A 13,120-nucleotide genomic window follows, 5' to 3' on the forward strand; every position below is an offset into this window, starting at 1 on the left:
GAATGTAGTGGCATGACCACGGCTCACTGCAGACTTCACCTCCTGGGCTCAAGTGATCCTCTCACCTCAGCCTCCCAAGTAGCTGGGAGTACCGGCATGCACCACCATACCTGGCTAATTTTTGTATTTTTGGTAGAGGCAGGGATTCTCCATGTTGCTTAGGATGGTCTCGAACTCTTGGGCTCAAGCAGTCTTCCCACCTCAGCCTCCCAAAGTGCTGGGATTACAGGCATAAGCCACTGTGGTGCGGAGCCAATAGTTTTAGCACATGAATTGCAGGTTTAAAAGATGTCCACAAACATTCTCATCTGGTTATCAAATGAATGGTTCATACTGAAAAGAGAAATCTTAAGAGTAAGAGAAAAAGGAGCTCATGCAGAGAGAAATTCTGCTGAAGTGTTGTTTATAACAAAACGAGGAATTTAGATGCAAAAGTTTATATACTCAGTATTCCATCTGTTAATAATTGTACTCTGGTTTTTTTCTTTTCCTTGTGGTAAGCTTTGAGCTTCTCAAATTGATCTCTTTTTCTAAGTGCTACCCAGTGGAATTCCAGGGCTTACCTTTAAAAAACTACAGGTCCCCTAACTGCTTGTGAAAGAAGTCTCAGCGGTAGTAGAATCACTTGAACCTGGGAGGCGGAGGTTGCAGTGAGCCGAGTTTGCACCACTGGACTCCAGCCTGGGTGACAGAGTGAGATTTCATCTTAAATAAATACATACATACATACATACATACACACATACATACACCCTCTCAAGACTAAACCAGGAAGAAGTTGAATCTCTGAATAGACCAATAACAGGCTCTGAAATTGAGGCAATAATTAACAGCCAACCAACCAAAAAAAGTCCAGGACCAGACGGATTCACAGCCGAATTCTACCAGAGGTACAAAGAGAAGCTGGTACCATTCCTTCTGAAACTATTCCAATCAATAGAAAAATAGGGAATCCTCCCTAATTCACTTTATGAGGCCAGCATCATCCTGATACCAAAGCCTGGCAGAGGCACAAAAAAAGAGAATTTTAGACCAGTATCCCTGATGAACATCGATGCAAAAATCCTCAATATAATACTGGCAAACCGAATCCAGCAGCACATCAAAAAGCTTATCCACCACGATCAAGTCGGTTTCATCCCTGGGATGCAAGGCTGGTTCAACGTATGCAAATCAATAAATGTTATCCAGCATATAAACAGAACCAAAGACAAAAACCACATGATTATCTCAATAGATGCAGAAAAGCCTTTGACAAAATTCAACAGCCCTTCATGCTAAAACCTCTCAATCAACTAGGTATTGATGGAATGCATCTCAAAATAATAAGAGCTATTTATGACAAACCCACAGCCAATATCATACTGAATGGGAAAAACTGGAAGCATTTCCTTTGAAAACTGGTACAAGACAGGAATGCCCTCTCTCATCACTCCTATTCAACATAGTGTTGGAAGTTCTGGTTAGGGCAATCAGGCAAGAGAAAGAAATAAAGAGTGTTCAGTTAGGAAAAGAAGAAGTCAAATTGTCCCTGTTTGCAGATGACATGATTGTATATTTAGAAAACCCCATCATCTCAGCCCAAAATCTCCTTAAGCTGATAAGCAACTTCAGCAAAGTCTCAGGATACAAAATCAATGTGCAAAAATCACAAGCATTCCTATACAACAATAACAGATAAACAGAGAGCCAAATCATTATACAACAATAACAGATAAACAGAGAGCCAAATCATGAGTAAACTCCCATTCACAATTGCTACAAAGAGAATAAAATACCTAGGAATCCAACTTACAGGCATGTGAAGGACCTCTTCAAGGAGAACTACAAACCACTGCTCAACGAAATAAAAGAGGACACAAACAAATGGAAGAACATTCCATGCTCATAGTTAGGAAGAATCAACATCATAAAAATGGCCATACTGCCCAAGGTAATTTATAGATTCAATGCCATCCCCATCAAGATACCAATGACTTCCTTCACAGAATTGGAAAAAACTACTTTAAAGTTCATATGGAACCAAAAAAGAGCCCCCATTGCCAAGACAATCCTAAGCCAAAAGAACAAAGCTGGAGGCATCACGCTACCTGACTTCAAACTATACTAAAAGGCTACAGTAACCAAACCAGCATGGTACTGGTACCAAAACAGAGATATAGACCAATTGAACAGAACAGAGGCCTCAGAAATAACACAACACATCTACAACCATCTGATCTTTGACAAACCTGGCAGAAGAAATGGGGAAAGGATTCTCTATTTAATAAATGTTGCTGGGAAAACTGGCTAACCATATGTAGAAAGCTGAAACTGAATCCTTTCCTTACACCTTATACAAAAATTAATTCAAGATGGATTAAAGACCTAAATGTTAGACCTAAAACCATAAAAACCCTAGAAGAAAACCTAGGCAATACCATTCAGGACATAGGCATGGGCAAGGACTTCATGACTAAAACACCAAAAGCAATGGCAACAAAAGCCAAAATAGATAAATGGGATCTAATTAAACTAAAGAGCTTCTGCACAGCAAAAGAAATGACCATCAGAGTGAACAGGCAACCTACAGAATGGGAGAAAATCTTTGCAGTCTACACATCTGACAAAGGGCTAATATCCAGAATCTAGAAAGAACTTAAACAAATTTACAAGAAAAAAACCAAACAACCCCATAAAAAAGTGGGCAAAGGATATGAACAAACACTTCTCAAAAGAAGACATTTATGCAACCAATAGACACATGAAAAAATGCTCATCATCACTGGTCATCTGAGAAATGCAAATCAAAACCACAATGAGATACCATCTCACACCAGTTAGAATGGCAATCATTGAAAAGTCAGGAAACAACAGATGCTGGAGATGATGTGGAGAAATAGGAACACTTTTACACTGTTGGTGGGACTGTAAACTAGTTCAACCATGTGGATGACAGTGTGGTGATTCCTCAAGGATCTAGAACTAGAAATACCATTTGATCCAGCCATCCCATTACTGGGCATATACCCAAAGGATTATAAATCATGCTACTAAAAAGACACATGCATATGTATGTTTATTGTGGCACTATTCACAATAGCAAAGACTTGGAACCAACTCAAATGTCCATCAATGATAGACTGGATTAAGAAAATGTGGCACATATACACCATGGAATACTATGCAGCCATAAAAAAAGGATGAGTTCATGTCCTTTGCAGGGACTTGGATGCAGCTGGAAACCATCATTCTGAGCAAACTATCACAAGGACAGAAAACCAAACATTGCATGTCCTCACTCATAGGTGGGAATTGAACAATGAGAACACTTGGATACAGGAAGGGGAACATCCCACCCCGGGGCCTGTTGTGGGAGGGATAGCCTTAGGAGAAATACCTAATGTAAATGACAAGTTAATGGGTGCAGCAAACCAGCATGGCACATGTACACATACGTAACAAATCTCCACATTGTGCACATGTACCCTAGAACTTAAAGTATAATAATTTTTAAAAAGTCTCAGCAAGGTTTGAAGGAATGTTATCTCTTGCAGCTGCAAGCAATGCATATTATTTTTGCATGCAAGCAATGCAGTTTTGTTTTGTTTTGTTTTTTGCATCATAAACATATCCTTGCAACAGTTATTTCTAACAAAAAAAAATCTTTAAAGATTTTTCCTTCAAGTCTTTAACCCAGACTTCAAAGGTGATTGTATGTCCTATTGTTACAGGACAGGGCTCAAGACCCAGACCCCCAAGAGAGGATTCTTGGATCTCGCACAAGAAAGAATTCAGGGTGAGTCCACAGTGCAAAGTAAAAGCACGTTTATTAAGAAAGTAAAGAGGCAAAAGGACAGCTACTCCATAGACAGAATAGAATGTTCCTGAAAGTCAGAAGAGGAACGTGTCCACCCTAGGTACAATTGCTTATATATATGGGGAGATGTGTTCTGCTACAAGGGTTTGTAATAACAGATTTCTTTTCTTTTTTTTTTTCTTTTTTTCTTTTTTCTTTCTTTTTTTTGATGAAGTCTCGCTTTATTGCCTAGGCGGTAGTGAAGTGGCACAATCTTGGCTCACTGCAACCACTGCCCACCAAGTTCAAGTGATTCTCCTGCCTCAGCCTCCCAAGCAGCTCGGGTTACAGGTGCCCACTACCACGCACAGCTAATTTTTGTATTTTTAGTAAAGACAGGGTTTCGCCATGTTGGGCAGGTTGGTCTTGAACTCCTGACCTCAGGTGATCCACCAACGTCGACTCCCAAAGTGCTGGGATTACAGGCGTGAGCCACCGGGCCCAGCCCTGTTTTCTTAATTACTATATTTTGCAAGAATCAATATCATTATCTTTTTTTTTTTTTTTTTTTTTTGAGATGGAGTCTCACTCTGTTGCCCAGGCTGGAGTGCAGTGGCTCAATCATGGCTCACTGCAACCTCCACCTCCTGGGTTCAAGCAATTCTCCTGCCTCAGCCTCCTGAGTAGCTCGGACTACAGGTGCGTGCCACCATGCTCAGCTAATTTTGTTTTTTGTATTTTTAGTAGAGATGGGGTTTCACCATTTTGCCCAGGCTGCCCTCAAACTCCTGACCTCGTGATCCACCTACCTCGGCCTTCGAAAGTGCTGGGATTATAGGCATGAGCCACCACACGCGGCCAATACTATTATCTTTAAAGCAAAATTAGGAATGTCTTTGTTCTCCAGATATTGGGATATCTGTACATTCCCAAGTCTGGGTCTGTTTAGTAAACATTATGAATTTGTTCCTGTAACTGTAAACATCTATAGGTTAGGAAGGCCTAACTTTCTGAGAATGGAGCCTAGCAATCTCAGCCTCATTTTCCTAGCGCTCATGCCAAATAGAGTCGCTCTGGTTCAAACGTCTCTGTCACTATGTGAAAATAAACCTTGGTTCTTATAACTGTAGCTCTAACTGGTAATCTTACTAATGTCTTAATAATAGGTTGCCTTGGTAATAATATTGTAATTAATATTTCTGTCTCCTGGAAAATATAAATTATTATGCGTTTCCTTGCTTAAGGTGGAAGCTCTAAAATTCATTACATTCTTTACACACGCCCACAATTAATCCAAACCCCTGTCAGCATTAATCATTTAATCCTCACAACAACTCTAGTCGTATTTTTCAGCATCCTTCCTATATCTACTATTCAGATAACTAGGATTCATTAAACTTGAATTTTTTTAGGGTAGTGATTTTGTATCATTATTTTCTTCATTTTGTATTTAGGGAATATAAAATCCTTCCTCCTGGTCTTCTAAGACTGGGGCTTAGGTCTGAGATGTCATTCGTAGTCATGACTGTGGACTTTTGGACTTTTCTGATTTTTGTTTTTCTAATTCTTAATAAAATTAAGCCTTGGTATTCTCCTCTTCCACTTAAATTAATTGTAACATAAAAGAATGGAGGTCTCTTGGGCCTCTCAATCAGCCTGGTCGCACAAGGTTATTAGAGTAGTGCTACCATCTAATTTACTCTTCAACCCAGGCCATCGTAGACAATGAAAAGATGTGCCACTATTAAGCTTGGACAATCGACACTGATCGCATGCAAACCAGGACACGTAGTCACTTATAAGAGACTGTTGGAAAATCCCTTTAAGGCCTGGGGACTCTGATATCATGATGACAGGAAATCTTTCTTTTTCAGGAGAAACAAGTGAAAAGAACTGACTGCCGCTATTGTCTATTATTCTCAGCTTCGCTCCATAAGAAACTGTGTGTACCTTCCCAGAAGGCAGAATACATTAAGTAACAAAGGAAGAGAACAGGCAAGGCTTGTCAAAGTCCCTGTGAGGAGTTCCTCTTGGTATCTAGAAATTGTACTCGCTTTCTTGCTCTTTTTCCTACGAGTCAGTGTGTCACTCTGTCGCCCAGGCTAGAGTGCAGTGGCGTGATCATGGCTCACCATAGCCTCCAACTCCCGGGCTCAAGCAGTCCTCCTGCCTCAGCCTCCTGAGCAGCTGGGACCACAGGTGCATGCTACCACACCCAGCTAATTAAAAATATACACACACACATATATAGTGGAGATGAGGTCTTGCTGTGTTTCCCAAGCTGGTTTTGAGTTCCTGGCCTCGAGTGATCCTTCTGCCTCAGCCTTCCAAAGTGCTGGTATTACAAGCATGAGCCACTGTCCCCACCCCACTTGCTTTCTAATAATTCTGCATTAGTCTGTTCTCATACTGCCATAAAGAAATGACTCAAACTGGGTACTTTATAAAGAAAAGAGGTTATATTGGTTCATGGTTCTTTAGGCTGTACAGGAAGCACACTGGCTTCTGCTTCTGGGGAAGCCTCAGGAAACTTTCAATATGGCAGAAGGTAGAGGGGGAGTGAGGCATCTCACATGGCAGGAGCAAGAGCAAAAGAGAGTAAGGGGGGAGGTACTGCACACTTTTAAATAACCAGATCTCAAGAGAACTCACTCACTATCACGACGACAGTACCAAGGGGGATGCTGTCAAACCTTTCATGAGAAACAGCCTCCATGATTCAATCACCTCCCTCTAGGCTCCACTCCCAATGTTGGGAATTACAATTGAACATGACATTTGGATGAGGACACAGATCCAAACCATATCAACTTCTATGAAAGAAGAGAATGATTTGAATGAAACGAGAAAGTAGATTTCCAGCATTGAATGGTCCCAAAGGGAGTAAAATAATTGTGACAGGGTATGATCATTGGCCTGCAATTTCTGCCTGAAGAAGAGTAGGAAAAAGGAGGTCTGGACATCACATGCCTTGCTTTATGAAGCAGCTCCGCCAAGTACAACGTGACCAGTGGCTGTGGATGGTTGACAACTCCCCTACTCTTCCCCCTCTTCTACTGTCTACTCCTGGGACAAAGTGAGCCACGCCAGCTCAGATACTACACTGACCACAGGGAACCTCACCTTTTCCATGGAATGGAAGTTGTGTAGGGAATATCCAAATGTTGCTTAGCATTGCCTTAGATAAGAACCAAAGGGACAGTGAAGCCCTCTGACAGCTATCTGCCCTATAACTTTCATTTTACTGTGCCTAAAATATGCTCAGAACCCAGAAAGAGGCATAATTCCTCATTTTGGCAGGCTCTAAATCTAAAATAATGATTCTCAAACATGGTGTAACTTGTGCCTGATTTGCTTTATCCTGGGTCACTGCTCCTTTTTTGTCAGACACTGGGATTCCAGTGAGACAAATGGAAATGGAGCCCTAGACCCTCTGACCTTCTATCTTTTATCTATACACATACACCTGTGTGTGTGTGTGTCTGTGTGTCTGTGTGTGTGTGTCTGTGTGTGTGTGTAAAACCGAGTGGGTTTTTTTTCTTGGAATGAAAGAATGGGACAACATTACAAAAGATAAAAACTTGAAACAGAACGTGTATTATCCTTGGTTGTGTTTTCTTGGCCCTGCAGCAGGATGAAGCTCTCCATTGGCATCATTTTCTGCTCCCTGGTACTGGGTATCAGCAGCCAACGATGGTTAACATTCCTCAAGGAAGCTGGCCAAGGTAAGGTCCACAGGATAGGGAGCAGGAGGCTGCTTCTGGCTGCCCCCAGAATTCAGCTGAGCAGAGGCCACATCCCCACTGGGCAAAGGTGCTAGTGATGCCACAGATGGATAGAGAAGGGGCATGGTTTTTCATAAGCGTGGTTCCTCATGCTTTTATGGCCAGCTTTGACACTCTTCTACGAGGATCCCCCAGCCTGGGGCCGCATAAGGTGTGAGCTGCCTCTTTTCTTTTTTTTTTTTTTGAGACGGAGTCTTGCTCTGTCGCCCAGGCTGGAGTGCAGTGGCCAGATCTCAGCTCACTGCAAGCTCCGCCTCCCGGGTTCCCGCCATTCTCTTGCCTCAGCCTCCCGAGTAGCTGGGACCACAGGCGCCGCCACCTCGCCCGGCTAATTTTTTGTGTTTTTAGTAGAGACGGGGTTTCGCCGTGTTAGCCAGGATGGTCTCGATCTCCTGACCTTGTGATCCGCCCGTCTCGGCCTCCCAAAGTGCTGGGATTACAGGCTTGAGCCACCGCGCCCGGCTGAGCTGCCTCTTTTCTTTTTATTTATTTATTTATTTATTTATTTATTTATTTATTATTATTATACTTTAAGTTGTAGGGTACATGTGCATAACGTGCAGGTTTGTTACATATGTATACTTGTGCCATGTTGCTGTGCTGCACCCATCAACTCGTCATTTACATCAGGTATAACTCCCAATGCAATCCCTCCCCCCTCCCCCCTCCCCATGATAGGCCCCGGTGTGTGATGTTCCCCTTCCTGAGTCCGAGTGATCTCATTGTTCAGTTCCCACCTATGAGTGAGAACATGCGGTGTTTGGTTTTCTGTTCTTGTGATAGTTTGCTAAGAATGATGGATTCCAGCTGCATCCAAGTCCCTACAAAGGACTCAAACTCATCCTTTTTGATGGCTGCATAGTATTCCATGGTGTATATGTGCCACATTTTCTTAATCCAATCTGTCACTGATGGACATTTGGGTTGATTCCAAGTCTTTGCTATTGTGAATAGTGCTGCAATAAACATACGTGTGCATGTGTCTTTATAGCAGCATAATTTATAATCCTTTGGGTATATACCCAGTAATGGGATGGCTGGGTCATATGGTACATCTAGTTCTAGATCCTTGAGGAATCGCCATACTGTTTTCCATAATGGTTGAACTAGTTTACAATCCCACCAACAGTGTAAAAGTGTTCCTATTTCTCCACATCCTCTCCAGCACCTGTTGTTTCCTGACTTTTTAATGATTGCCATTCTAACTGGTGTGAGATGGTATCTCATTGTGGTTTTGATTTGCATTTCTCTGATGGCCAGTGATGTTGAGCATTTTTTCATGTGTCTGTTGGCTGTATGAATGTCTTCTTTTGAGAAATGTCTGTTCATGTCCTTTGCCCACTTTTTGATGGGGTTGTTTGTTTTTTTCTTGTAAATTTGTTTGAGTTCTTTGTAGGTTCTGGATATTAGCCCTTTGTCAGAGAGCCCGCATCTCCAAGACAATCCTAAGTCAAAAGAACAAAGCTGGAGGCATCACGCTACCTGACTTCAAACTATACTACAAGGCTACAGTAACCAAAACAGCATGGTACTGGTACCAAAACAGAGATATAGACCAATGGAACAGAACAGAGTCCTCAGAAATAATACCACACATCTACAGCCATTTGATCTTTGACAAACCTGAGAGAAACAAGAAATGGGGAAAGGATTCCCTATTTAATAAATGGTGCTGGGAAAATTGGCTAGCCATAAGTAGAAAGCTGAAACTGGATCCTTTCCTTACTCCTTATACGAAAATTAATTCAAGATGGATTAGAGACTTAAATGTTAGACCTAATACCATAAAAATCCTAGAGGAAAACCTAGGTAGTACCATTCAGGACATAGGCATGGGCAAAGATTTCATGTCTAAAACACCAAAAGCAACAGCAGCAAAAGCCAAAATTGACAAATGGGATCTCATTAAACTAAAGAGCTTCTGCACAGCAAAAGACACTACCATCAGAGTGAACAGGCAACCTACAGAATGGGAGAAAATTTTTGCAATCGAGCTGCCTCTTTTCAGCAGGAGCGTGAGAGATGCGGAGTTCAGGGGTGCATGTTCTCATAACACCCGTGGGGCTCTACTGCCTCCTAGTGGGAAATCTGGGACAGCTCATGTCTATGTCTCCTGGGAAGCCAGGAAGCAGGTAGATCAAACCTGCTTTGATCGTGTGAGGCGATCGTGTGAATCGTGTGAGGCGAGTCCACGGGGAAGCAGAATGGAGCCAACAGTCCCCATAAAAACAACCAAGCTTAGCTGAGATTTTAATACTTACTAGGCACTGTTTAAATGTACTAATGAATTGGTTTCCATCATTTAGTCCTATGATGCAAGTAAACCCTTAACAGAGACGCTAACATACACACACGCGCGCGCACACACACACACACACACACACACACACACGCAACCCAAGATACCAAGCGAAGTTCCAAAGCAGAGCAGAATTTAACCCAGGCAGTCTTGCTCTGCAGACCTTGCTCTTAATCATGGTACTCTGCTGCTTTCAAAACAAGAGTTCTGCATTTGTAAACACATAGCTCATCCTCTATCTAAGAAATGGCAAATAGGATGTGATGCCTTTGGAAGGTAAGTCTAGCTACACTTATCCCAGTAAAAGATACAGTGAATTACCTTGATGGTGGTTCTGTTGGGGCTTATACGTGGCCAGAAAACTGCTAGCAAGAGAAATATAACCCAAGGCTGGGCGCAGTGGCTCACACCTGTAATCCCAGCACTTTGGGAGGCCGAGGTGGGCAGATCACCTGAGCTCAAGAGTTCGAGATCAGGCTGGCAAACATGGCGAAACCCTGTCTCTACTAAAAATACAAAAATTAGCTGGGTGTGGTGGCATGCGTCTATAATCCCAGCTACTCGGGAGGCTGAGGGAGAAGACTTTTTTGAACTCGGGAGGTGGAGGTTGCAGTGAGCCGAGATCACACCACTGCACTCCAGCCTAGGAGACAGAGCAAGACTCCGTCGAGAGAGAGAGAGAGAGAGAGAGAGAGAAATATACCCCCCTAGCCATAATAAAGTGGCAAAATTTTGTTTTCAGAATGCAGTATTTTAAATTTCAGGTATTATTATTTTTCTGAGCCTCTGAAAAATGGTTTTAAGGATTTGCTTTTAATCCTATTTACATGTTCACACACTCACTTACAAATATCTTTCATTCCTTAGGTTAATATTTTTCAAAGGGTTGTTCTGGGACCACTTGCCTGAGACTCACCTGGCATCTGGGATGCTTTGTGAAATGAAATGAAGATTCCTGGATCCATACCCTACCCCCCCACCCCAAGCAGCCATAGTCTCTTGGGATAGAGCCTAGAAATCTTGCCTTTACCAAGCACCTCAGTAGATTTTTATACACAGTAAGGGCTGAGAACAACTACCTCTTGTTTTGCTGCCCAAAGTGATAAAATGTGCCAGGAATTTTTGAAGTACTTATTAAGCCAACCTGAACATCAAGGAGCCATTTAAGTTAGTAACTCAGAAGAATGAGTCGAGTAAAATGTTATAAACTCTGAATAAAAGCAATCAATTTGACACTAGGAATAATAAATGCATAAAATGAAGATGAATTATCTCATAGAGAAATTATATAAGTCATGATTGTAACTCTACATTTGAGTTCCCCCTTTTCCGTAATCAGTTAATTTTTTAAAAACTATTCGTCACTTAATTCTAGCTTGATCAGATCCCTTCGGTCCATAACTCCCTGCTCCTGATCTTAGTTTAGCCCTTCTTTATTCTTATGCTACCTTTCCTAAGGACCAGAGAAGTGAAATGATAATATATTGACCACCTACAATGTTTTAGGCATCATACATGCATTTTCTCTGTTCTTCTGCATAATCACTCTGAGGCAGGCAATACTCCTCCATTTCACTGGGGAGGACACTGAGGTTCTGAACTAGTGGGTCAGTTGTCCTTTTTCTGAATTTGATTACCCAGTTGTATAAAGCTTTCTTAAATAACTCACCGTTATCACTTGTTGACTGAATTTTGACAGATGTCAGTTTCTAAACATAGCCTGGACATTCAGATGTACTCAGGACCAAGTAGTCCTCACTCTAACTACAGGCATGAATTTCTCCCATTGACTAGATTAGGAGTGCCGTATGTCTGCAGCCTCCCTCACAATCCCCTGTGTTCTCACACCTTGGTCTAAGGGTTCCCTGGGTCCTTCCAGGAAGAAGTTCATTGTACAATGAAACATCCCTTAAGGCCCATTTCATCTCTTCTTTAGGTGTATCACACATGGTTAAAAAAAAAAGTAATAACAGAACTTTGAATGGAATCAAACAGAATTAAACTTACACCAAGTACAATTCTCATTACATTAACCCAGGGAAGTGAAAAGTAGAAGAATATTTATTTCAAGCCAGTATAATTTCGGAGGGCTTTGTTAAAGGCTGAAATCTTCGGGAAGAAATTAGTGAGAAGAAAACTGCTCATTCCTCTATTTTCCCAGACATAATTGTTTTGATCATTTTCTTTCCTTTCCAGGGTCTCCGGACATGTGGAAAGCCTACTCTGACATGAAAGAAGCCAATTACAAAAATTCAGACAAATACTTCCATGCTTGGGGGAACTACGACGCTGTACAAAGGGGGCCTGGGGGTGTCTGGGCTGCAGAAGTGATCAAGTAATGCACATTCCTGATGTTGCTGGGGATGGGTGAGCAGAGCTTGCCTGCCTTGGACAGTCAGGAGAGAGGCAAGCTCCTTGTAGATAAGTTAGAGGCTGCAGACCCTCCTCTTCTTGCTCTCTGTTTGCCTCTGTGCTCAGTGTGAGGGTCTGAGTGATGGTAGGAGCGAGTGATTCCTCACCCTCCCTCTCTGGGTGCTGTTCATCCAGCCTAGGGGAGCCCAGCCTGGCTGAGTGGGGTGGTGTCCAGGCAGGGTCAGTGTTTTCACCACCACTTCCTTGGCCTTTCTGGGCTTCTCCCAGAGTCTTCCCTTGGAACAGGGAGAATGGGAAGGTGGGCTGTTGCTCACTGGCCTGGTGATTAATCTCTTTGCTTGCCTGGACTGTAGCAATGCCAGAGAGAATGTCCAGAGACTCACAGGAGACCATAAGGAGGACTCGCTGGCTGGCCACGCTACCAACAAATGGGGCCAGAGTGGCAAAGACCCCAATCACTTCCGACCTGCTGGCCTGCCTGAGAAATACTGAGCTTCCTCTTCACTCTGCTCTCAGGAGACCTGGCTGTGAGCCCTGAGGGCAGGGACATTTGTTGACCTACAGTTACTGAATTCTATATCCCTAGTACCTGATACAGAACACATAAAAATGCTTAATAAATGCTTGTGAAATTCAGTTTGTTACTGGAATCTGGAAGCAGAATATGACAGTTTTCCTGGGATCATGGGCCTGTTTAGTACCACAGGGATGACCAATAAACATCACTGTTTCATGTTTTAAAACATAAGGCACTAATGCACAGTAGTGGGAATTGGGGAGAAAACTATATCTAAACACGGACCACATTGTATGGACCATAATATGGACCAACTATAAGCCTATAATTATATGGTTCATAAAATAGAAAGATAGTAAGAGAATCCT

The 13,120-nt window shown here is 42.4% G+C and overlaps 1 protein-coding gene across 1 annotated transcript; it reads left to right on the plus strand.

The window, feature by feature from the left end:
* The first annotated feature begins 397 nt into the window (after positions 1-397).
* On the plus strand, positions 398-12,868 carry LOC695134 (serum amyloid A-3 protein). The gene is made up of 3 exons (XM_028832904.2): positions 398-3,778; positions 5,653-7,503; positions 12,059-12,868. The coding sequence occupies exons 2-3, from the start codon at positions 7,413-7,415 to the stop codon at positions 12,199-12,201; spliced, it is 234 nt and encodes a 77-aa protein (XP_028688737.1). The 5' UTR covers positions 398-3,778; positions 5,653-7,412; the 3' UTR covers positions 12,202-12,868.
* The last annotated feature ends 252 nt before the right edge of the window (positions 12,869-13,120 follow it).

The sequence above is a fragment of the Macaca mulatta genome, chromosome 14 (assembly GCF_049350105.2).
Source record: "Macaca mulatta isolate MMU2019108-1 chromosome 14, T2T-MMU8v2.0, whole genome shotgun sequence".
NCBI lineage: Eukaryota > Metazoa > Chordata > Mammalia > Primates > Cercopithecidae > Macaca > Macaca mulatta.

Bases quoted from the DNA above. Each gene is read 5' to 3' on its own strand.
- LOC695134 (XM_028832904.2), top strand. From the start codon at position 7,413: ATGAAGCTCTCCATTGGCATCATTTTCTGCTCCCTGGTACTGGGTATC. The intron at 7,504-12,058 runs GTAAGGTCCACA...TTTCCTTTCCAG, and splicing joins CCTCAAGGAAGCTGGCCAAG to GGTCTCCGGACATGTGGAAA.